Below are 25,649 nucleotides of genomic sequence, written 5' to 3'. Positions count from 1 at the left end.
GCAGCCCTGTAAAGTGAAGCGTCGTGCGACGTCTGACGTAACTCGCCGAACGTGTGACGTGTGACGTAGGCAGCACGCTTCGATCGCTTACGGAAATGAGATGACAAGCTCAGCGTTTATTACAAACTCCAGAAGCGGCGGAGACGGAACACGAATACAGTGGAAAGGTGAGATCATCCCCAGCAAGGTGAGCTTTACCAGCTTTACCTGTGTCACCGCTGCTGTTTTGTCTCACCACGGGGCGGAAACGTCAAACAAAACGCCGACAGACGGTTGACGTCGCGGCGCTAGCTAACATAACCGAGCTACAATAACAACATCGCTACTTGAAACGCGGCTCCCACTTTAGTTCGTCTTCTTTTGAGTGTAAAGTATACATATATACCCCTCCTTTTTGGAGTGTTCAAGTCATTTAGAAGACCCCGTGTCTTTAACACAACTTCGTGCCCGCGTTGCCGATTAACCAGGTAAAATTTAAAGCGAAGAAAAGCCAACGTGACATCTTATGTCGTGTCAGGAAAGCAAAGCTCTACTTTTTATTATTATTTATTTTTTTATTTTTTAGCGAAAAAATATTTAAAGGCCCGTGATATTTACGTAATCTGATCGAAATTCAAGATAGACCTGTTGGTCATTATACATCTGTTAACATCTTTAATCAAATATTTAATGATAGGGTCATAAGATAAGAGCAGCGGGCAACGGCTCGTCGTTTTGTTGAATAGAAGGCTTTCGTTTGTACTTTTTAGTGTGTTTAGTTTATTTGTAGTTGTACTTGTTGGTAAAGTTTGGTTTTATAATTGTCTGTCGGTCAGAGTAGTTTAATCGAACATTTTAAAACCTTTTTGAGACAATCGGCAGTTTGTCTCAAAATCGCCATGTATTCGTACCTTAAGCCCTGAAGTGACTCATAGGTGTTCCAATCGACGTCCATTCAAAGATGTTTTCATTACTGTCGATTTTATTCTTCAGTTGACTTAATGAACTGTCGCACAAAACGGAAGGGCAAGTTATGTATACTATGTATTTGTCGTAACAATCGTATACCATGAGCCGGTTTGTGTCCCTTTTAAATGCCATGTTTGTAAGAGACATGCATTTGTAGTGCAGTGGTGAGCACTCTGGCCTCACAGGGAGATGGTCTGGGTTCAAATACCAGTGTGGGGAGTTTCCATGTTCCCCCCCCCCCGTATGTGTGTAGGTTTTCTCTTGATATGCAGATTTCCTCCCACAGTCCAAAATCATGCATGTGAGGTTAATTAGTCACCCTAAATCGCCAATAGGTGTAAATGTGAGTGTGGGTGGTAGTACATCTCTCTGTGTTTGCCGTGTGACAGACTGGCGACCTGTCCAGGGTGTAACCTTGCACAGGATTGGGCTGTATACAAGATGGATGGATGGATCCTTTTGTGGGATGGGCAGCTGAGCAGAGTATGCAGGCTGCGCCCATGAAAACTTTGCCAAACCTTCTCTTCCAGTTCCAAACAGCTTTCCTTTGTTGTTGCTGTTGGATCTTGTTCATTAGATTAATGTTTGTAAAATGACATTCAATATTGAAAACCTCTTCACACTAGTATTGCTGAAACCACAGTGTTGATCAAATGTCCCACAGCCACAGCTCTCTCTCTCTCATTTCCCACTTAGCGTGATGCTGTGAATTTAATATGTTGCCTCCGAAAGCCGCACACAGATGATAAATATACAGCCTCTCATTCTCAAAGTGTCCTTTCTGTCTCGTGTCCAGGTTGCTGTTCAGATGAGGAGGGCTTGCCTGGCTGACCCCGTGTCCTTGCTATGGCCACTCCCCTTTTCCCCACATTCCTCTTCCTGATTTTTCTCTCGTCCTTTACACTCTTGCTGATCACCCTCATGCCCTCGGTCGCCCCCTCCATCCCCTTCGTGTCCTCTTCACCCCCCTCACCATGGCAGTCCCCCTCGTGCGGCCCTGGTCAGTCCTGGGCTGTTCGGCTCCATGCTGGCTCACACCACACAGAAGAAGAAGAAGAAGATGACGATGATGAGAATCAGGGCTCTATGCACCTGGACGTCATCGCCAACAGGGTAGCTCACAGACTCATGATGACTTACTTCTGTTTCTTTCTTTTCCTCAGTTTTCATAAAAACATACTTGTTTTTTTCATCTTGCAGCAGTTATTTAAGAAAAAAAAGTCATAATCAAAAAGGCAGAAGCAGCAATGCTTTTGTTAAAATGTCACAGTGCAGATAAAACTCCAAAAACACTTAATGTGTTAGAGTTAGAAAGATTGCATTATGACATGAACTCACCTCAGAAGTTTTTTCTAATGTTAAAATGTATGTAACATCAGCGAGCTGAGTGTTGTCCTGTTTTAATTTCACTTTTTCCCTCACAGGTAGCAGAGCAGGCTGGCCTACAGAACCGGGGCCAGATCGGGCAGCTAGAAGGCCACTACCTGCTATGCTCTGGGAGTCCTGCTGCTGGGACTGTGGAGCGTGTGTGGAGAGACGGTGTCCATCCCGGGGATGTTCTCGCTGCCCACCCTCATGTCCTGTGGTACTCTAAGGAGAGCGTGCTCAGCCGCTCCAAGAGATCTCTGGCTTTCAACGACCCCAACTACCCTAAACAGTGGCATCTGGTGAGAACTATCTTCAATATTTTGTTGGTCTTTCAACACAAAACTGTTTCGAGTGACAAAACAATTAATATGACTTTAATGCTTTTAATCCCTCTACACTTCTGCTTACCTCACTCCTTGTCAATCTTTTTGTTTCTGCAGCACAACAAAGTCAATAAGGGTATGGATATCAACGTGACAGGAGTGTGGGAGCATAACATCACAGGCCAAGGAGTCACCGTGGTGGTTGTTGATGATGGGGTGGAGCACACTCACAAGGATATTCAGCTTAACTATGTAGGTTAAAACTCCAACAGCAATTTCAGTCTGGGCCCAGTCGCTATGTTTACCTGCACATCCTAGTCAGGCTACGCTTAGAACTTGACAAAGGCGTCTAATTAGACTAATGTCTTTGTCCCAGGGTACATGTGTGGGAGTGGAATCAGTTTAGACTTGAAGACATCTTTCTTGGTGATACGCACTCTTAGCCTGGCAGTTTTTTGTCTGTTTGATCTACGACATCATACTTCGCAACAGCATGAAGTGTGTCTGTATCAACAATCTCTAGCTGATCTCCCATGTTTGCGGTTAAGAGTCTGCCAGCTTCTTCTGTTTGAGCTCCTGTATTTCTGTATCTTTCAAGAGCAGATAGAATTCCAATCTCATTATCTGGGTGTGATGGTCCGATTTAGAAAACTTTTATTTACTTTGAATGATCATATTTGCAATCTTTTGAAATCAAGTTTTAGTTTGATTCAAATAAATTGTGTGTTTTTTTTATGTGTCATGGAAATGTAATGAGTGATATATATCTAGTCATATTACTTAGCTGTGGTATTTATATTTAGACAGCATTTTTTTTTGTAAGAATGCTGGGGTTCATGTTTAAGGAAATATTATTGTTGAGGTGTATTCAACAGTGGACAGAGAGTGTGACTCATAACCAATGGAATGCAGTTCTGACAAAGTCCTCAGAGCTTAGAATTGCACTACAGCAGACAAACCAGAAAAACGTGACTGAATACAGGACTGCATGAGTGTAGTAAATTTGTTATAGAATTCCAGCATTAGCAGTGGCTTTTGATCCTCTTAAGTCTGGATGGTATCCTGCTTAGCCTGCTTTTTCCCCAGCTGAAAATACACCGAAGGGCAGGGATGGGCAACTTTGATGTGAAGATCTTGACAATCTTATCGTCACCACCAAAGACAAAATTGTAATTGAGTGCCGCATGGATTTATATGAAACAAACAGCTTAAGCTGATGTCTCTTAATTCCATCAACATACATGTATTTGACATTTTTTGTCTTAAACACACACTAATACAGTCATTCGGACTCATTTATATTGATGCCTGGTTGAAACCTGACCATATTGTATAATTACATGTGAAGCCAATCGTTGCAGCCTCTGAGCTGCCATTTATGCCTCCTTCATGGTGTCGAAGCCACATTTTTCTATGAGTAATTCTGTGTTGTTGGTTTTTTTTAGAGTCCAGAGGGCAGCTATGACCTGAACTCCAATGACCCGGACCCCATGCCTCACCCGGATGTCCACAGCGACAACCACCATGGGACTCGCTGTGCTGGAGAGATCGCAGCCGTTCCCAATAACAGCTTCTGTGCTGTCGGGGTGGCTTATGGCAGCAAAGTGGCAGGTGTGGACAGGATCATTTAGTTTAATCTTGCCGTACAAAATCATTGTTCATGATGTCCAGGGTAGATAACGAGTCATTAAACGTGCATGTGGGGGCAGAAGGAAATCGAATTCAATACTTTCTTCACAGGTATACGAGTGCTGGATGGCCCGCTGACTGACAGCCTGGAGGCCATAGCTTTCAACAAGCACTACCAAGTCAATGACATCTACAGCTGCAGGTTCAATGTCTTTCTCTTCTCCTGTTTAGTACTCCAGTAACTACTACACATTTATAAACAGGGTGTAATTTGTTTGGTGGGAAATGATGTTATACACACATCTGGTGTACATGCCCCCTTCTGCTGCTCTATTTTTATCACAGGCAAAATCTATTTCATTCTCACAGTAATAAACTGCTTCACCAGCAGACCTTGCAAAATGTAGTGAAAAATGTTATTTCGATATAGAGTGAATAATCCAAGTAAATCTGAACTCTCAGACCCCGTAGTAATGGTCTGTGGAGTGCAAAGACTTCCTGATGAGTTTCACTCACAAAGACATGTTGGTTAATGGCTGTTGGGTGTGTTTTTTTTTTCACTTTCAAAGGCATGGGTCTTTGTATGCAGCCAACACTCGTTCAACCTGTTTATTCGATTCATTTTTATTATTTCATGATACTCCTTGGTTTGTTGTCTTACAGTTGGGGACCAGATGACGATGGACACACTGTAGATGGACCTCATCCTCTGGGCAAGGTAGGAGATGCTTTGCTCTTTTTCTCTCCAGCAGGGGGAAGCAAATTGCAAATGATCAATTGGAAGAATTAATTGTTCCATCTGCAGAAGAACGTTTCATGCCGCGATTTGAACTGGTTCCTTTTACTGTGTTCTTTTCATTCATTGCCTAAAGTTTTCTATCTGATCCACAGGCAGCTCTGCAGCATGGGGTGATCGCAGGCAGACGAGGCTTTGGCAGTATCTTTGTGGTGGCCAGTGGCAACGGAGGCCAGTACGATGACAACTGCAACTACGACGGCTATGCAAACTCTATCTACACGATCACAATCGGTAAGGCAATTAATAAACTGTCAAGTGCATGTCTATGAAGACAGACTCTGGATTTGGGTTTGGATGTGTTTTGTTTCATATGATAACCATTGCTTGGGTGTGGTCCCATGCATAGAAACAATCACAGTGTGTGTGTTGCAGGTGCCGTTGATGAAAAAGGCAGGATGCCCTTCTACGCCGAGGAGTGTGCATCCATGCTGGCCGTCACATTCAGCAGTGGAGGAACCAGGCTGAGGAGTATTGTAGGTCATCACAACACATACACGTGCCGACTTTTCTATTAAGGCCAAAAATCTTTGCCCAAGAAAGCAAAAAATCGAGCTATGATCATCACGATTTATATTTCTTATGAACCAAAACTGTTGCATACATCTCAGTTCTGAGTACATACACGCACAAATACAACAAGGTGGTGGCACCATCATGCTCTCAGGCTGCTTCACTGCCTGTAGTATTCGTTGCATGAAAGGCAGAAAATCTAGCTTGAAATATTTAACCTAATGATATAAATCAAAGTTGTCTTTGGTCTCACAATTGCATTCAGCCGCACAAAGATTTGGCTGTTTAGAAAAAGTAGCATCAGTGATGCTGCCATATCAATGAAGGGAGATTCCAGATGGAAAAAGTTCAGAGGCTTTCACTGTTAAATATGCTGATAATTGTGTCTGGAGCACAGTCAAATTGTATTTCTTTTCATGAAAGTTTGGTTTTGAAGTCTTTGTGTAATCCCCTTTTTTTTTTTTTGTTTGGTAACATCCTGTGATCTCACGGAATTTGGCTTATAGCATTAATTTGTGAAAAGAAAATCAGATTTGTCTTTGATTACTATTAACTGTGACCAAGTAGTGAAAGTTTAAAGTTGTTGCTGAGCTTGGTTTTTCCACCATTGATTTCAGAGTGCTTGTTCCTTATTGAGTTTAACCAAACATGTTATGTAAGACTGTATTTATTTGTACCACAATACAGAACCTGAGAAGGCCTTAAAACATAACTTATAGGGAGAAGGAGCGGTTATTTGGGAGCCTTTGTATGCTCAGCAGCTATTTCCATCTAAAAATGATGTTTCTGATGGTGGTGACAGGAGTCTATGACCCCTGTTTGCTGCTATTTGGGTGCGTCGCCACGGCAACCCAGTTTGGACCGGGATGTCATTGCAATGCTGAGGATCACTTAGGCATGATTGGGTCTTCTCTGGAGAGAGCCAGACCCGACTACAGGCCACAGTCTGCTCACAGGCCATCTGGAAAAGTCGAAGGAAAAATCAAAAGTTGTGGTTTTGAATATTTAATCCGAGCTTCCACATGTCTCCTTATGATTCATTAAGGTGAATCTTGGAGCTGCAGGATTTTAACCACAGTTCCTCTCGCTGATGCTATGTGCACAAGGTGTATAAGAGTCTCCTAATGGTACTCGTCCACTGTCGCCACATAGACAGCTGCGATGAATGAGGATGACCAGTCGTCCTGGGAATCCCAGTACAACCCGATAATTTATGGTATCTGGAAACCGTCCGCTTGGATGCAGCAGCTTTTGGACCAGGCCCACATGTGCCTTGCATGTAAACAGGATCGGAAATACCTCAGCCCACATCGCTGTGGTCCTGTCAAACAGGCTGCCACTAATGTGTGAGGCAGCTGGCTGTGTACATGGAAGACACATGTACGACTGGATTCAGTTGCCCAATATAGTTCACGCACACGGTAATGGAAGACCGAATTGTATAAGAGTATTTAAAAGGTCTTTTTTAGTTTGCTGATAAATGTCAGTCTTTCAAACGCTTCAGTTTCTACTTTCTTTAAGTGGTTCTATCCTTCTTTTTTTATGACTTTTAAATTCTCTTTACTTCTTTTTATCTTCTTAAAGCTCAACACTCCCAGGGTCTTAACCCGCTCTCACACATGCCTAATGCACTCCATTTACTGTACACGAACACTGATGAACTCTGCCCAGCCGCAGTAAATATGTCAAATTGTCAAGCAACCTCCGTGGCGCTGGCGCCTAAGTGACATGTCAGTTTATGCACTAAACCTCGGCTCTCAGTTCGTTTTGGTTATGCCCTCTAAAGGCTGTGCATTATGTTAACGTATACCAGAATACAGACTCATTACTGTTTACATTTGGATGCCTGCCAGAGTTTGTACCACCTCGCCCTGTGTAATTCTCCAAACTGTATGTCAGACGCTCAATTCATCCATCCATCCATCCCTCCGGTTTGTTAGGTGACCTCGGACTGGTCCATGCAGCAGGGGACGGGCTGCACGGAGGGCCACACCGGCACGTCTGCTGCAGCCCCCCTGGCGGCCGGAATGGTGGCTCTTATGTTGCAGGTCCGGCCCTGCCTCAGCTGGAGGGATGTCCAGCACATCATCGCCTTCACTGCCACCGAGGTAAGCCTGCTCCATTTCCTCTTGGCATCCTCGGACTTCTATTTTTCCCAATTGCAACGGGAGTCTGCCTCAGTCATGTGTGGGTGTGGTCAATCATAATGCCTCAACATGTTTTTATTGGATTGTTTAAAAAGAAGGAATAACAATGTTTTTAGTCGGTGTGATTTAAAAACTACTTGAAATGAACATATTTTGTCCAAATCTGTTGGAGTTTTAGTTTGGCTCATGTCCCCTATGTGTGTCAACCGTGATCATTATTGTTACCACTAGGGGGTGATAGGGACATTTTGGCTTCAGTTTTTAAGGAGGGCTTTGTCTTTCTGGTAATATTTATCCAACTGTCATGCCTACAACAAGAGAAACGAATACATTCACACCTACAAGCATTTTGGCGTCAACATTCAAATTCAAGCTCAAGTTTTTGGAAACCATAGTATTTGAAGAATATTGTTACAATATGAAAACTCCCCAATCTAGTGGGGTTGTCAGGACAGACATGTGGGAGACACAGCTTTATTGTCAAAAGTTGTATTAGTTACCAACCTGTTCTTTAGAAGGCTAAACTTTACAGTAGTTTTAGATGAGGGTAAATATATAGAAAGTTTCTTTCAATATTCTCTGAACTCACCAATGTATAAACCAAGTCGACTCTGTCCTGAGTTCTAATGCAAGCTTTCACGGTCAGGCTGCTTCTGTAAATATTTGGGTCTCAATATGATATAATAGAGAAAAGAAACAAAGCCAGACAGTTGAATTAACATGGACTCTTTTAACTTGATAAATTGTTGAGACTCAAACTGATCACCACAATTTCCTTTTTTTTCCTCAGTTTTTGAAGTTTAAATTGGTGAATTCTCTCAAGACTGTAGTCTGTCTTCCTACATGTTTTATTTTTCTTTCTTATACAATCCGAGATGGTTGTCTCTGATGGTCAGAGCAGCATAATAACGAAAGACGTATTTCTGAAAGTCTGCTTTGGGATATCTGATGAGACTCTTGCATAGCTGCAAAATTCACACGAAAACAAGTTCTGCTGCAGGTGGGCGAGCTTAAACTGTTTTAGCTGCAACCCTGCTCCAGCACATCAAATCGTAATGAATGGATCTTTAACAAACTTACTGGAGCAGTTGATATGGATTTCATGAATTTGGGTATGGCTGTACATTTGAGGAATCACAACATCACCCTGGGTGTCATCTCTGCCACTATACCTTCAGAAAATCGATTTTTGAAGCTCTCAGAGAATTAGCCATCCTTCGAGTAGCAGTTACGTAGAGTCCAGCATTTTGCTTCCCTAAGAATCTGCAAGCTGTTAAAAGACTCATCTTTTAACTGAGACCACAAGAATCTCTCACTGTATAGCCGTCTGAAAACATACAAGGCAGTGACCGTTCTGGAGCAGGTTGAGCAGCCCTGGATTAAGTTTGACTGATTTAGTTTATAAGTGTATTGGAAGCCGACGCCATAACATAATGTGGTGTTGTGATAGTGTGACAGCAGTGCAGATTGGAGGGTGAACGGAGCGGGTTTTCATCACAGCCACCAGCACGGCTTCGGTCTGCTCAACGCCTGGAGACTCGTTAATGCCGCCAAGGTACATCCAGACTTACATCTGTTGTGAGCTTGGGGTCATTTTGGCCCGGAAGTAGGTTTCTTTAAATATTTCTTGTTTGTTTTTTTTAAATGAGGTGTGGGAGTCGGTGCCGTTCCTCGTGTCCTATCAGAGCTCAGTGATGAGGGAGGAAATGTCCATCCTGACCTATCCCGGTCAGCTGGTCCGTACCTGGGACGGTAAGAGTCTGCTCCTCTCCCTCGCTCCCTCAGCTCAGCTCTGGACACTTACTCATCGAGTTTACGCACTGCGCTATGTGACTGACTCCCTCCGCCCTCCCTCCCACCCTGCCCGCTCCTCAGACAGTCTCTCTGTCCATATAAGGTAATGTCGAGTGAGACTTTTCCAGACCCCCCCCCTTATTTTTTTTACCCAAAGTACCTTCAGTGTTTCGTCTCCTGTCATTCCTTGCTCTCTTCTCACCTATCAAAATCTCTCATGTGGAGCTATCTGTGTAAGCAATCTCTCTCTCTCTCACACGTTTTCTCACATATCCTCACAGTGACCTCATTCAAGCAGAAACATTTCCTTCTCCGTCATGTCTTTTCCTCTCCTCCCTCGATCTTTATCTTCCCACTTTCATGGCCTTATTACGTTCGGGAGCCGAGCCCAGAGACTAGTATGTTTTTCTTTCTTTTTTTACTTTCTACTGAAAGTTACACATCACAGTGACAAAGTGTGTCTGGACTTCTTTTCTAAAAAGAAATGAAATCACATCAGGCTCCCTCCTTCCACATTTTCTCTTTTAAACCTCTGAGATCCTTGCCAGACCTGCCCCGTCCCACGGTTCACTGTTTGTTGTCGTAGTTTCTGTTAGCTGGCGCTGCCTCGCTGGCTTGTACACCAAACCTTCAACATGTCACATTTTCTGCTGCCCATGTGAAGATCAAGTTAACTGTGCGTCTGTGGCTGTTGGTTGGCCGATAACAAATCTGATTAAAACCATGTCTAAGCAGTTCTGTCTGAGTAGATTGGTACTATCCGATTTAAATTACCAAGTGCTCGAATGATATGGTTTAATCCTTATTTATTATCAGATCAGTCCATGGAAATGGCACATCGGATATTAAATGTTTGGGAGACTAAATCCGATCTCTTTGTTCAGTGTTCATGTAAACAGGAAAATCTGATCTCTCAACTTGAAAGAATTAAGTCAGAGTGACAGAACGTGACAGTGTAAATACAGCTGCTGTGTTTATGTTAAATGCACGCTGTGACTGGATTTGGCCTTGAAATCCCCAGCACGTCCAGCTCAGGGCAAAAGGGTCGAGTTGTTTTCTTCAACGAGGCAGCAGCTGCATGGCTGTGTTTGACCTTTTCTGATTGAAAGTTATGTATTTGCATAGCACGGAGCACCAGTTATGTCGTTGGGGAGGCGACGTTTTGAAGGGGAGGAAAGCAAAGAAGACGGACCGAAGAGAGAAAAGTCAACTTTAAATGCAGTGAAAACAGTTGGGGAAAAGTTAATGCAATGACAGAATTGAATTGAATAGATTTATCGTCATCATACATGGGGGCACGATGAAAATATAAACAGCTCCCTCTGGACGGTGCAATGATAACAACATAGATTAACAATAATAACTATTAAAATCAAATGTACATATAAAACTTGACAATATTAAGAATTACAACACATTTGTATAAATATGGGCTGGAGATTGTACGTAAGCAGCATTAGAACCAGCCTGTTTGTCCTACATTTTAATTTCTATGTTCACAGTGAATTAACCCATGTTACCTGCTTATATATATTAAAAATGTAACATATTAATGTGTCTGCACAGCCCTTATTGCAGGTGGAGTCAGGCTTGGTAGCACAGAATATAGTTTTACTTCTCTTTATTTCTTCTGTGATAGACACTGAGTCCTGACAGCTGAAGTGAAAGACGGTTGTTTTAATCTGAGAGTACGTTCAAGATGTGTCTTCCAGCCCTGGAGAAATACAATTAATAACAGCGTGACACTACATTGGGTCTTGTATCAGTTTAACAGTTTTCAGATCAGTGAGGAAACAACAGGTTTCCATGTCCTAAGTTTATCTTCAAGCTACATTTTGATAAAATCTCTACAGTTTCTCATTGTTTTTAAGTAGTTTTCATGATCCATAGATGAACATATATCAAAGCATTTCAATGCTACAAACCTTACATACATGCACTTAATGTCGCAGCATCATCAGAGGGAATTCTTTATCCTTTTCCATCTGGTGGGGTATAACAGTAAAGTAAAATACACATTACGTGGAGAATGGGCGCACACTCTCTCACACACAGCTGAATGGAGCTGTGCTCTTCTCTCTCAGTCTCCGATGACGACCTGGCTCAGTCGGGAATGAAGACGTTGGAACACGTGGCCGTCACCGTGACGATCGCCCACCCCTGCCGGGGCAACCTGGAGATCGCGCTGGTCTGTCCCAGTGGCATGACGTCCGTCATCGGGGCTCGACGGGCCATCGACAGGTTTGTTCATTTGAAGTGCAGCGAAATGTCAAATCGATCACGAACAAAGTCATTTATGTAGACCACAATAAAAGTTTGGGTTGTTGTGTGTTTGTTTTGTTTGCACTCAGAGATGCAGCAGGCTACCAAGACTGGACTTTTTCCACTGTGCGCTGCTGGGGGGAGAGAGCCAAAGGACTGTACACCCTCAAGATATCTGACCACCGTAAGATACACACTCATAACAAACACTGTTGTGTCAGGGAAGGTGTGGGCGCGCCAAAAGCAGCTTCATCCTGAGGATTCTGCATTCATCATGTCATTCCTCACTTCCTGCTATTCCTCCAGGAGAGGGATCGTCCGATCAGTGTGCCACCACGGGAGTGCTGAAGCAGTGGAAGTTGACTTTGTACGGCTCGTCCATGAGCTTCGATGAAGTCAAGGACAGACAGAGGTAACCACACAAGCAACTGTCGTTCTACACATATCAGCCACAGCATTATTATTAGGCCACTCGTGAACATTTTGTCAACTAAGTTGATGTACTAGAAGCTTAAAACAGATGCGCATAAAGATGTGAGGATGATAGACGCAGACTGACTGATGGCTCGAGGACTTGGTCATCTCTGAAACTCTTGTGGGGTGTTCCCCCTCTGCTCTGGTCCGTGTCACATCGATATCATCCCCTTCGATCCCTGTGGGGTTCACACTTCTACTGATGAGCTGCTGCAGCAGTCAGTGCAGGTCCTGATAGTAGTTTCACAATACACAACATGAGATCGCTGGTCGTAATGATATAGTTTCCTTTAACCAGAATCGTAGTGTCGATGGGTTCACGGTGTGACTAAAATGGCTGTGTGATACTTGACAGGCTCGTGAAGGAGGCCATGAGCGGCACGTACCTGCACAGCAGCTTCTCTCTCCCCTGCCCGCCCGGCCTGGACATCCCCCCAGAAATCATCAGTCCCTTCACCTCCAACAGCCTCAAGGTACGGAGGACACACACAACACACATTTATCACTGCAGTGGCTTTGTTCCATCATCTATGCTTGTTTTTCTTCCCAATAATGGAATATGATAGCACTGAAATATGTTATAGTGACATGTTTCATTGTTTAAAAAAGTTAAGCTACAACATGTGCAGTGATCTGGAGCTGCGCTGTATTGAAAATAGTTTTTTTTTTGTAATATTTGGGCGACTATATTAACATATCTATAAAGGGTAAACTTCAAAGTGAACGCAGTTAGATTCCTTGATGTCACTGTCCATTCAATTGAAATTGGCATCATCCATGTGCACAAGCTGTGCCTTCAGGAGACGACTCTGATCGCGCATTCACAAGCTGAAGCTTTTGATTGGAAATAAGTGAAGATTGTAGACTTGATCCTGTATTTGACCTCTTCTGGAGTCTCAAAACTGCCTCCGGCTGCAGTACCGCGCCAGTGACCGTCTCATTGTACAACATAGGACCACAGATTTTGAGCCACGATCAAGGATCCAGATTGCACGGTGTTTTGGCGTCTTAAGGGAGTTTCACTTTTTCCATACACTCAGGGACTATGTTTCTGTTTCCTTCACCTTCCTCTGTCTCGTCTCGTCTCGTCTTTTTCTCCGCTCCCTTCCAGTTCCTCCTGCTGCTGGGCTGCATCGCTCTCTTCTGGTCCCTCTACTACACCCTGGAGGTCACCCTCGCCCACCTCGACTTCAGAGCCCTCTTCTGCCTGCCCAGGAGACGCAGCAGGTCCAGGAGGGGCCGGAGGATGAGGGGAGTGGAGGAGGCCATGGTGGAGGAGGAGGGGGAGGACGAGGATGGGGGGGAGGACTCGGAGGTGGAGCTGAAGACAGTGCTGGACTCTGAAGTCAAAGTGCCGCTCCTTATTGAAGAACAGCTGGCAACATAGCACCAAGCCAGAGGACTGAACCCTCTCATGGTCTCCACCCCCCCCCTTCCAAGTCCTGCAGGGGGGGGCTTCTGGTTGGAGGGTCCTCAAGACGACTGCAGATGAACTTGAATGGACACTTGTCCTCCTCTGCAGTCCCCTGATAAAGTGGCCTTGTATGTATATGTGTTGTTACTGTCCACTTGCCCCTTAACATATTTTCTCATAAGGAAACAAAAAACTACACTGGAATTTTGCCTGCCGTGGGGTTAAAGTTCCCACATGGCCGTGGTTCAGGATCAACTCAGAAAGGGCAGAACGGCAACCCAGCTGAGTCCTGTGTGGAACTATGAATGTATTTACATCATCATCTGTGTGTGAAACGTGCACCCAAAGTAGGACAAAGTTTACAAGCCGGTGGGATAAACTGTGGAAATCCGGTTCCTTCATGTAACTGAGAACTGGGAAATTTACCAGTTGGGGAAAATCTCATTTCCTGGGCCAGTTGGCCCATCAACAAAACAACAGATAATTGACAATCAATGCTGTTTTCACCCAAATAGACCTGCAAAGCGATTACATGTGTGTAAAATCAGAATGATCTAATTATCCATGCCAGGCTCATAAAGTCTGTCTGAGATTATTTGTTTGTTTTTTCCCCCACTGGAAAGTCTGAATTTTCCCTTTTCCCAGTCATTCATGAATGTGCCTGATGAGAAGTGACGTGCACTATTGAGAGAGATACAATGCTGTGTGTGCGTGCGTGCTTGTGTTCGTGTGTGTGTACTTGTGTATGTGACGAGTGCTTGTAATAAACAAGGTCTTCCATGCAAAAAGTGTTGGAAAATGTGAGGACTCAAGAGAGTACTGGTGTATTTTCATCAGAAGATATTATTTTCTGAGGTGTTATTTTCAGTCTGGGATTATTCTCTGGGAGATAGCAAACAACTACTGATCAAAACTTGAAGTAGGATTTTCAAGTGTGGGATTTTTATATATATATATATAAATATACACATACACAATGTGTGCCTGCTGTACAGGTTTACTGTGTTTAAGGATTTCTACAAAGTGTTTTTAAGAATGTAATAAAGAACTATAATTTTTCTATGTAAAGGAGCGTTTGGTGTGAAGTTGGACGCTGTGAATTGCTGTGCAAGTCACAGGTGATCGGAGTGAAAATAAAAGAGTTGATGGAGTATCTTTGACTGCGCTACTGTTTTCTGACCTGTCACAACCACATTTATTAGAGTCACATTTATTCTTCTGGTGCTGGTGGCTCTACGAATACATTTTTGTGGCGTGGCGTCATCCTAAGGAATTTAAAACCGTCTTCGTTGTATGGTTTTGTAAGAAGCAGCGTCTTGTTCTAATGTCTCTTAACCCTGTGCTTATTCTGACACAATGTTACACCCCGAGGAGGGACGGAACATATCTGGAAGGACACTGGGAAACAGTTGGATTTTTACAATTTTTATTTAATTTTCTTTTAATTCACTCGTGGGTTTTTAATTCAAAAAAAACGTTGAACCTGAAGAAACAAGCGGGTTATGTACAAACTAGACCCCGACAAAACCCAAAACCACCCCGTGTCCTAAACTACCAAAATATCCAAAAGAACAAGTACCTGGTGGGATGGCACAAACAAACAAACAGGTGCGGTACCGGGCCAACCCTGTACAGGGCCGTCGGAGCCGGTACCAACACCCAATCTAACAAACAAAACCCCCAACCTACTGTTGCAGGACAAACAAAAAACGAAAACAGGACCACCGATCCCACCAGGGAAAAAGGATCTGTGCTAACCCCAAACATACAACGAAGGCGGAAGAGCCGGAGAAGGAAGCCGCCTGACTGCGGGTACGAATGGGAGAGGTCGAAGTAGAGAAGCCGCCGGGCTGCGTGTCAGTACGGGATTCATCGATAGAGGGCAGCCCCGAACGTTTTAGACACCGCCTATTTATAGGCGGAGAGGCGGGCTTTAACGAATCCTACAAAAATAATAAATAAATACTGAGATAATCCCTCAAGAAAACAAACAAGGGGATATAGAGATTAATTTACTATTATTATTAAAATATTACTTTATATATATATATAACAAACTAAATAAATTGACCTCTCCACGGAAGTAGGATAATATATATGGTTATAAGAAAACCTTCACTAATACCTAACACACAAGAAGAAATTGGTTGGATAGCCAAAGGTCGGCGTGACTTCACATTCCCCACATCTGTATGGATTCAATCTCCTTTAGGAAGAAATAATCTGGCCTCAACTAGACAAACCTGGTCAACATTGTTCACTTTACTGGTTGTTAGGAAAAGTCTGCATGTGATGAAGGCCTCCGTAAAATGCAACAGAAAACAAGCTGCGATCAAAGGCTTATTGCGCAACAACCTCATGAAGCAACCGTCACGCAAACAAAATCATTAAATTGGGTTAAATAGTTTGTGTTGAATATAGACTTTATTTTAGATATGATTAAAAACATTGAGAAGGAATGTGGCTCTTCACGCCGCCTTGCTACATTTTGAATTAATGTAAACTGTTCATAATCGTAACATTATGCTTGATCATGATCTCATTTCAGCTGAACAGTCCCAAAAGCAGCAGATGGATAATAGAGCTGACAAACACTTGACTGGTTATTCTCAGTGGCTTACCTTAACCCTTCCAGTCTTGTTTTAAATCAAAGCAAACTGTGCACCAGTTGTGTGTTCATACAGCCCAATTTCATCTTCAGTGGGGCCGGACCGGTAAAACAGTGCGTCAATTACCTTTAAATTTAACCTTTAAAAGCTTTTCTTTGTTGTGAATGTGATGAAAATGTCTTTTATTTTCACAAAACCAAGCAATTACTCTGGAAAATTACTACAATCCCAGTGTGAAGACAATTTTATTGAAACTGGTGTGAAATGTCAAAAAAAACAACTTCTATGGCTGTTGCATTATGAATGTTTTTATAAACTCAAAACACATTATTCATACCAGACCAATTATGAAATAATATTGAGAATTAGACGGTGAACTGGATAGAAATCGATATATATAGAAGTTATGTACATGGAAAATAGATGGATGGATAGTAGAAGCTTTGTCTTTCTACAGTTCACTTATGTCTCAACCTTGCAAAAGTCACATAAACAGAATCACAAAGTCAATTCAGACTGCAGATGTATTTCAAAGTCATCATTTAATAAGACAATGTACAAAAATATTGGCGCTGATACAGCAGGCTTAGCGATGAGGGGAGTGATTGGTAACATAAGGTGTATTTAGCTGTCGATTTGGAAACAAATGATGTAAACAAATCAATATTCATGTTAGAGTCCTGAACTTACGTGGCTAAAATGAAGGGAACAGATGCCATAATTCAGACTTTTGTGTCTGAGATGAAACCTGGTGGATGAGCAGAGGCACCATGCTGGGGGGGGGGGGGGGGGATTGTGAGAGAAGATAATCTATATTTTGTAATAGTAAAGCATAAAGGCAGCTGTAGTGGACCAGTCAGGGGTTTGAGAGGCATCGAGGGGCTTTGCGGGAGGGGGGGTGGGGGGTCTACAAGATCTGCCGGGGTCGGCCGTAACTCATGCCCTCCTGGCTCGCTCCCTTATTGGAACCCATCTGTAAGCCGATGACATTTTTGCCCGCCTTCATCTGCTCGTCGCTGAAATCCCGCCTGTTCTCCTGTGCTTTCCTGCAAGATGGAGTTTTAAAAGTCACGGTTAGATGGGAAGAGTCGACTGGACCAGGGGTGTCAAACATACAGGAAAACCTCCCAAAGTGAAAACATTAGTTGAGTCATTTGTTACATTTTAACTGGGTGTTTTATAAACACATTTTATCATCGTCTATTCTCATCTATTGACACTTAAATAAAAAAAAACATTTGAACTTGTGGTTATTTTACAGGTCTGGGTCACTCTCCATCAAATTGGATTTTATTTGGCCGCTGAACTGAAACGAGTTAGACCCCCCCCGAGTTAGAGTGGGGGTCTGAAAGGGTCAGCCAAGAGTCTTGTTTTAGTTCGGACTCACTTGAAGAACCAGGCCGGGTCTCCATTGTATGTGCCTTCGTCCTTGGTGACGGCCAAGCTGCCCAGAGCAGAGAGGGTCCTCTGCACCGCCGCCAGGTCCTTACCTGTCGGCACAAACCAGAGAGCTCAGACTCGAGCAATTCAACATCAAACGTTTGAAGAAACACAAAAGCCTGTCTGACCTTCCCAAAGGTCCACTGTCTGGAACATGTCAGTCTTGGTGACGCCGTACTTCTCCGCAGCGTTGAGGAACTGGGAGATCTGCTCCATCTGCTTGAAGGCCATGGGCGAGCTCTGGATCTTCTTCACGGGTTTGTCTCCGGCAAATAGACTATTGATAAGTTCGCCTAGGACCTGAGCAGGTAAGATCAACAAATCAGTGAAAGTAAATGTTTAAAAACTAAACTTCGAACTGAAGGAGCTACTATTCCACTCACGCAGCCGTCTTTCAGCCAGGCCTGGAAGCCCATTTTTCCGGGCTCTGGTTTTCCCACACTGGAGCTGCACTGACGAGTGATCCACTCCACCAGGATCTGCTCCAGGTCAGGGTCGTACTTGCTGTCGATCTTGTCCTGAACCTGCCGGCTCATGCCGTAGGAGGGGCCTTTGTTTGCCATGCCGACACTCTGAGTCGTGGAGAAATGGACGGATTCATTTAACAGTCAGGCGGTTTGTTTTTTTTGCTGCTGTTGCCCTCAACACAAATACAAACGCCGATCATGCAGTTCAGAAGCGTGTATCGAAGCGAAAATGCTCAGCACCCAGTTTTAACACTTGCCCGGGAACAGTGGCATTATTAGCGTTGCGTCTGCTCGTGTACACCGTCACGGTGTGCAGTGGGAGCTCCAGTCGGCTCATTTCAGCTTTGAATCTCCAGTTCAGCACACACACGCTTAAACTTTTGACTTTTGCTCTCTGTCATCGCATACATTCTGCCAGCACTTTTTTTTTAATCCACCAGTTTTCTTTTTTTTGCTTCATTATTGCCTTTGGGCCCACAGCCAAGTGCACAACCCGAATCAAAGTGCTGTCTGCACCACCCAACCTTTGCAGCCATCTTGTTGTCGGGTCACGTCAACTTCCTGTTCCTGGAGAGGGTTCAGAGTTAAGATGTAGAAGGTTAAACCCTGCAGCTGAGTTGGGACATCGACTTGCTTCTGGCATAAGATTGAAGGGACTGGAAACTTCAGCATCAGAACAATGAACAAGTCTTCTTTAGTTTTTACTGCAGAAAGTGAAAGAATGTAAAGCCGGGCCAAGTCGGACAGAGTAACAGTTCTTTTCCATCAACCCCTCCGTCTTTTTCTTCCCCATTTAATTCGATTTTTAACTGATTCAAAACTCGCAGCCGGGCAATGGAAACAAGTGACATTTGCTCATTAGACAGATGTACATGTCTTTACCTTCTGCCTCTTTTTGATGTTTATTAGATCAGCTCTTTCCATATTAACAAACACTTGTTTGTTTGTTTTTTAACCACTTTCACTTCAGCTAATGTGAAGATGTAGATGATGAATGCTCAATGAAATCCCTGCGTGTTAAAAGATGAAATGCATTTCTCCAATGTGAGAATGGGAGATGTCGGGGACAGGAGTGGACTGTGCCCACGGTGTCTTACCAACAACCCTGTTTGATATTCTTTGCATTCCCTGCGGTGCGTTTCCAGAACCGCAAGAAACCAAACACACATGCAGGGCAAACACGCTCACTTACACACCGACCACAAGTCCAGAGAGTAGCTCTGTGTCTGGCACGCACACGCACACACACACACACACACGCACACACACACACACACACACACACACACACACACACACACACACACACACACACACACACACACACACACACACACACACACACACACACACACACACACACACACACACACACACACACACACACACTGACGATACCATGTTTTTCTCACCCACATGCGTCACATTATAACTGATAAAGCAGAGTAACATTTGTCTTCTCTCCCCTCTGGCCTCTGTTAGTTTGTTAAACGGCTCTCTGGGCCATACAGCGAATCACGAACTCAAACCTCAAAGGAAGTGAAGACAAGAGAGGAAAGAGAAGACTGCATGTGATTCACGACAGGCAAAGATCACGAAATAGTTTTTTTGGAGGTTAAGTTTGTCCCGGTAGGGCCCCGGTCATCTATTTCTGGTGTTTATGTGTGTCCAGAGGCCTTTCATTATGGTTGGAGTCCAGCCCATAACCAATAACTCAGTATTATTTGCTGAAAAAGCTCTTAAAAAAAAGAAAAGAATGTGCAGCCTGGCTGCTTCTTAAGATTTAAAGGTGGGACCTATAATGGAATCAAGCAAATGGTTTTATAGTGTGTGTGGTACAAATTAATTTGTCCCTACTGCTCTGTAGCTGAGAAAAATGGTGCATGAAACAAGATTTGATAGGACTACAGGAAAGTAGACGTCATGAACAAGGAGAACAGACATTTAGAAATACACACAAAAAAGCGCCTCAAATTCTTCCTGCCCTAAGTCCAAAAAGCGTTATATCCCCCCAAACATAACTTCATCATCTCCGTCCCATTTGCTGGTGTTTTTGCTGCTCTGTTTCTCCGTCACCATGGTAACCCCGCCCAGATGCCAGAACAGGAAACCAGTGCGAGGGCTGCGGCGAACTGTGGTGGTCTGAGGGGAGGTGGCGTCATTGCAGCTCCAACCAGCCAGCCACCATATAACAGTTTGGTATGAATAATCTCCTGCAAGCAATTGTGAGTGAATGACTTCTCTGCTCTTTGCGTGTGTTGGGGGTCATGGTCTGGTGTGAAGTGGTTGAAGCTCGGCTTTACATGCAATATGTAATTAAGTCCTGCTCGTGCAGACTCAGCCGGGTCACCCGGTTGGAGCGAGCCGGTCGACTCTGTTTCTTAAAGTTTGTCTTTCTTCTTTTTCCTCTCACTCCGTCGCACAGCTCTGGTTTTGTCTTGGTTCGGCTACACACACACACACACACACACACACACACACACACACACACACACACACACACACACACACACACACACACACACACACACACACACACACACAACCGTCGCTTCACTCGGGCCTGCCAGACGGTTTAAGAGCACACTAATAGTTTTTGTGAAATCGCTGCCAAAGCCTTTCATGGTTCCCATTATTCTGACAGACTCTGTAACGTCAGTGGGTTTGCGCTGATGTTTTTCTGCCTGATTTAATTCGGGGCCTCCAGAGCACCCCGCCTTTATGCACTGATGTGCTCAGTTTCCTGGCCTTCTCAGGAATAGTCTCATGGAAATCTGCCTTGTTTATGTGCTCCCACAGGATTGGCAGAGCAGATAGTGCTATCTGCTCCTGTTGCTGCTGTTCTGTAACCAAGTTGTCCACTGGCGGCTCATTTCCCCCTCTCTCCTGCAACGGGCTGCCATCTTCAATAATTTGCAACTTCATACGTCGTGGACAGTAGTTTCAGGCATCATAACTCCAATGCACTCTTACATGACTTTGCATTGCCGATCATTTTATCTCGGTTCTGCATATCCAGCCTTGGCTGGTTCTCCTGTCTGCGTCTCCTCGCCTCGCTTCACATGGAAAACACATCAACTGTCCAGTAACACTGGAACTGTACTTGGTGATGGATTGTTTCACCTATTTTGAAAGGAGAGCACCCTGCGGGAATTAAGCTATGTGGAATAAAACCCACACAGCTCATGTTGAGCGAAGTTCCTTATGCAAACGTCAATTTTTCTGTTTATTGGTCTGTAGAGTTTAATAACACTCATTCCCATGAGGGAAACTCTATCAGTTTCAGCCAATAATTTAAAGCAGTCGTGGTCATAACATCCTGAAAATGATGCATTTGTGGACAGCTTCCAACGTCAGTTTATTGTCTCCTCCAATATGAGGATTTGGAATTTCCATGCTTATGAATCCTATTCGTTTCCTTACACCATCACCGCAAAGCTTTTTCTAGATATTTTTGAATGAAATCAAAGTTTAAAACAATGCGATGAAAGAAACAAGAAAAACAGAAATGTGGAAGTGAAACCTATATATTTATTATACCCAATATTTTAAGCTTTTCTTTTAATTCTCTCGCGCTAATTCCTACATATAATTACAACAACGATTCTATCATTTGCAACCATGAATCCATAATTTATATGACACATCGGCACAGAAATCGAGGCAAACATGGCAGTAAACACTGTCAACACTTTGTGATAAGAAGTCAGGAAGGCCTTAACGACACCGTCATTCACCTCATCGGCATCCTGCTTCACAAATACATCCCAACTGCAGTTTTGGTTTTTTTTCCTGTCGCTTCACTCCGACAAGGAGGAATAAAAGTAAAAGTATACTCACTGTGTGAAGGGATAAGGTGAGCTCTCTGCTGGCCACTAGTGCAGCGGTACGGGTGAGTGAGGATGCTTGACTGAGTGTTTGTATATGCCTGGCAGGGACCTCCCTCTCAAAAATGCCGGCTTAAAAGGAGCAGATGAGGTGAGATGACTTCACTATTCTACTTGAGGGAAAGAGAGAGAAAGAGAGAGAAAGAGGGAGGGCGCAGGCAGGATAAGCTTAGGCGAGTGAGGGGAAGGAAATAAGGAAACTTCATCCTTAAAAGGGCATGGCCTTTCAGCAGCTCCCTCTCCCTTACCCGGTACGTCCCTTCCCTGAGCGTCTGGTTAAAAACGTCCAGCCTTATTTGGGTAGAGCCGCTCCATGTAGAGGAGAGGAGCAGCAGCAAGGCGCTGCTGGTTTGGTCAGTGCGAATTCTCCAAATACTTTTGTCGCATCCCTCTCTGTTGAAAGTGGCTGGAGGGAGAGAAAGAGGGAGGATGGAAGGGAAGTTAAAAAGTAGTTGGTGTTAGTGGGACGTTTTTAAAACACAGATTGTCTCATAAAATAAGTCCATAAGTCCATCTTCTATCCCAAGCCCAGGTGGGGTCGCAGTGGTAATATATAGAAAAGCAGCTTCTACAAGCTCCTGCTCCCACTTCCAGAACATGCAGGTCGACCTGGAGGCCTTGCTGTGTCCAGTACAGCTGTTAATGTCGGTGGTCTGGGAACGGGCATCTCTCCAAGTGGAACAGTCAAGGCTTTACTCACTTACTACCTGGACGGGTGGATAAAACAAACACAATCTTTTATACAGTACATGTTAGAATTCATCAAATTATAATCAGGCCTCTGAGAAGGACGACTCACCCTTCAATGCTCATTTTATAGTTTCTTATATGTGCATACAGGTTTTACATCCTGGTTGGATGTTTTATGCAGCTCAAAGTTCAACACAGCCACAAAACAATATATTAAGCCCTGTTACATTACAGTAAAGTATAACATTCATTAAAAAGTTAACATCTGTTGGTATTGACCAAACGCCTGTTAAAATACCTGAAAAACAACTGCTCTACCTGAGCCCAGACTGAACTCTGGTGAGTAACCAGCAGAGAGATGAGGAGGACAAGGAGAACAGGGAGGTACATAAAACAAATGTATTTGTTTGTCCACTTTCATGGTCAACATGTTTGATTTCGCTCAGCTGGAGAAGAACTTCTTTCTAAAAAACATGATGCAGCACGACGGGAGGAACTGTTCTGCCACAGATTATCTCACTGGCTCTGGGACTGAGCAGCTGGTCTGAACTTCTGCATCATGTCACAAAGACGACAATGTGATGGAATCTGACACGAAGCTTAAGTTCAACTGAAAGTTTTTGCCTTACAGGGGGACATTAATTCCAAGAATGCTTGGAAATCCACTGACAAACGCTTCAAAATGAGGAAACAAAGAGTCAAGCAATGCTCCGTTCAACACAAGAACAACACGGGATTAAAATACTTTGTTTGCGTTTGTCCAAAATTGATGTCAGAGACTGGAGGATTTCCACAAGCAACCACAAAAATATATATCAATTTCTTCAAAGGCCAAGTTTGGACTCATTTCTTCCCACAGTAGAGTTTTAATGATGGTTTTATTGAAAAAAAAAAAAAACACCATTTCCACATCCCTTTGTCTCTGAAGTCCTGTTAGGAACGTCACTTTTATTATTCGCTTCGGAGAATATTAGATATCAGGAACTGGTGTTACCATCCAAACTCATTAACGATTACTTTATTACAAACTTTTGTCTCTAAATGACTTTGAGATTTCCACAACACATTTGCAGTTTTACAAGCTCGCTCTCCTCATCTAACCCGGCCTCCATCGGCTGTAAAAAAAGCAAAACCAGATGTTGCCATGCTCTTTTTTTTCATTTTTTTTCATTTGCTCTATTGGAGAGTGTATTTATGTGAAGGAGTTTACTTTGATAGTTGACTGAGGATGAACTATTGATGGTAAAACTGAACCGCAAGGAGCCACAGAAACACTCCTGTGGATATTTATAATCTTTAACATACATAACAGACCTTCTATTAGATTACTTTTTTTTTTTGTTTTACAAGATTCATACCAGATCGAGTGGGTTTTTTTTCTAAACATGTTATTTTTTTTCTCACTGGAGAAACGTCTCATTACTCCTCACTACTTCAGGAAACACGTCTGACTGTAGGTAACATCTTTCACACTAATAGATCTGTGTACTCTTGACTCCCACAGCACACAAATACTGCATATCACCGCCTCCTCATCCGACTACACACTTCAAATCTTTTCTATTCATGCCTGCTATTGCTATCAGGTGCCAAAAAGTCTGTTGATTGTTCTGTACATGATGCTATTATTCAATATAAGCTACTCTATCAAGTTCAAATTTATTTGTTTTTTTGTTTCAAATACAGAAATTCCTGGAAAATCCTTATTCCTCCCATGATCCAAAAATTTGCATGAGAGGTAATCGGTGACCCTAATCTATCTGTAAGTCTGAATGTGTGTGTGTGTGTGTGTGTGTGTGTGTGTTTCTGTGTGTTTGTCCTGTGACGTAAACCATTGTGAGCTGGAATCGGCTCCAGCAACCATTTCAATTCGTTGCCGCTCCTTCCGGTTGTCATTACTTCATTTATGTCGAACAGGTGCTATGCAGAGTCTTACATGACAGCTGAAAACAGTTTCCCTCTCGTGGGAGCACATGCAGTTAAAAAATACTGGACTTTAATAATGCCTAACTGGAGTCAAGGAGGTGGACACCCCAGGTGTTTAATGCTCCAACACACCCGAATCTAATGAATGTGTCAGCATGAAGCTCTTGATAGTCAGACACCCAGTGGTAATTCGACTGACCTGCCACAGTAAATACACACTACAGCAGCTGAGTGCACATTATTAAGACACACTAACACGGTGACGTGATTAAAACTAGAGCAATAAGCAACTTTTTACTCTCGGCTGCACAACACAGCTGAGGTAATCCCCGCCATCCAATATGAACAAGTCATTCCAGTGTGATGATCCCAGTCAAAGCAGCAGGTCCAAGATAAGTCACCAGAAACACTACAAATCTTCAAATCTCAGCTAAATAAACGATATGATCCCATCTTATCCCTTTAAAGGAGCATGGACCCACTGGCCCGTGCTTCCCTCGGCCTCACAGACGCTTCCTAAAGGAATGGCTGGTATGTCTAAACTCCCAGTGCCTGATTGCATATGTGTGTAAATGTGTGTTCAACATGTGTGTGAACTGCTCCCACGTCATGTGCTTGTCCAGATGAAGGAATTTTACTCAGTCTGGCAGCAGTTTCGTGTTTATTTGAGCTTCCATGGCAGCCAATGTTTTATAGTGTTATGCTATGCTGTCATAGGCCACGAATCCACACAGCAGCAGAAGCATTATTAGCCACTGTCCTCATCCTGAAGTTACATGAAAACCACCCCAGAGGGCTACCTACTTTCACGGCTGATTTCTAGTGTGTGTGTGTGTGTGTGTGTGTGCGTGTGTGTGTGTGTGTGTGTGTGTGTGTGTGTGTGTGTGTGTGTGTGTGTGTGTGTGTGTGTGTGTGTGTGTGTGTGTGTGTACATGGATGTTACTGAAAATAAAACTACATCG

General features: G+C 43.5%; 2 protein-coding genes across 4 annotated transcripts; one reads left to right on the top strand and one right to left on the bottom strand.

Annotated features, from left to right (window-relative positions):
* Positions 1–81: 81 nt before the first annotated feature.
* pcsk7 (proprotein convertase subtilisin/kexin type 7) lies at positions 82–14,819 on the top strand. Of its 2 annotated transcripts, none has more exons than XM_080458957.1 (17): positions 82–167; positions 1,745–2,061; positions 2,373–2,615; positions 2,757–2,891; positions 4,085–4,250; positions 4,380–4,470; positions 4,932–4,986; positions 5,160–5,298; positions 5,440–5,540; positions 7,518–7,685; positions 9,175–9,279; positions 9,374–9,476; positions 11,603–11,759; positions 11,870–11,964; positions 12,087–12,192; positions 12,610–12,727; positions 13,366–14,819. In XM_080458957.1, the coding sequence occupies exons 2-17, from the start codon at positions 1,795–1,797 to the stop codon at positions 13,639–13,641; spliced, it is 2,325 nt and encodes a 774-aa protein (XP_080315083.1). In that variant the 5' UTR covers positions 82–167; positions 1,745–1,794; the 3' UTR covers positions 13,642–14,819. The 2 variants fall into 2 exon arrangements, with proteins under 2 accessions (XP_080315083.1, XP_080315084.1); XM_080458958.1 differs by having other exon boundaries at positions 92–187.
* Positions 14,820–16,800: 1,981 nt separating this feature from the next.
* On the bottom strand, positions 16,801–22,445 carry tagln (transgelin). 2 transcript variants are annotated; one of them, XM_080460593.1, is made up of 6 exons: positions 22,025–22,430; positions 18,709–18,751; positions 18,101–18,289; positions 17,846–18,017; positions 17,665–17,767; positions 16,801–17,323 (listed from the first exon to the last, which is right to left on the bottom strand). In XM_080460593.1, the coding sequence occupies exons 2-6, from the start codon at positions 18,718–18,720 to the stop codon at positions 17,185–17,187; spliced, it is 615 nt and encodes a 204-aa protein (XP_080316719.1). In that variant the 5' UTR covers positions 18,721–18,751; positions 22,025–22,430; the 3' UTR covers positions 16,801–17,184. The 2 variants fall into 2 exon arrangements, with proteins under 2 accessions (XP_080316719.1, XP_080316720.1); XM_080460594.1 differs by lacking the exon at positions 18,709–18,751 and having other exon boundaries at positions 22,025–22,445.
* Between the last annotated feature and the right edge of the window lie 3,204 nt (positions 22,446–25,649).

This window comes from Lipophrys pholis (assembly GCF_963383615.2).
Source record: "Lipophrys pholis genome assembly, chromosome: 3".
Classification (NCBI taxonomy): domain Eukaryota; kingdom Metazoa; phylum Chordata; class Actinopteri; order Blenniiformes; family Blenniidae; genus Lipophrys; species Lipophrys pholis.
Note: the sequence above shows the minus strand (reverse complement) of the source record. Positions and strands in the feature narration are given on the sequence as shown.

Excerpts from the sequence above, each read along its gene's own strand:
- pcsk7 (XM_080458957.1), top strand. The coding sequence starts at position 1,795 with ATGGCCACTCCCCTTTTCCCCACATTCCTCTTCCTGATTTTTCTCTCG. Across the intron at positions 4,987-5,159 it reads GACCTCATCCTCTGGGCAAG|GCAGCTCTGCAGCATGGGGT; the intron begins GTAGGAGATGCT and ends TCTGATCCACAG. Across the intron at positions 12,728-13,365 it reads TCACCTCCAACAGCCTCAAG|TTCCTCCTGCTGCTGGGCTG; the intron begins GTACGGAGGACA and ends GCTCCCTTCCAG.
- tagln (XM_080460593.1), bottom strand. Across the intron at positions 18,018-18,100 it reads CCTGGCTGAAAGACGGCTGC|GTCCTAGGCGAACTTATCAA; the intron begins GTGAGTGGAATA and ends TTACCTGCTCAG. Across the intron at positions 17,768-17,845 it reads GACAGTGGACCTTTGGGAAG|GTAAGGACCTGGCGGCGGTG; the intron begins GTCAGACAGGCT and ends TTGTGCCGACAG.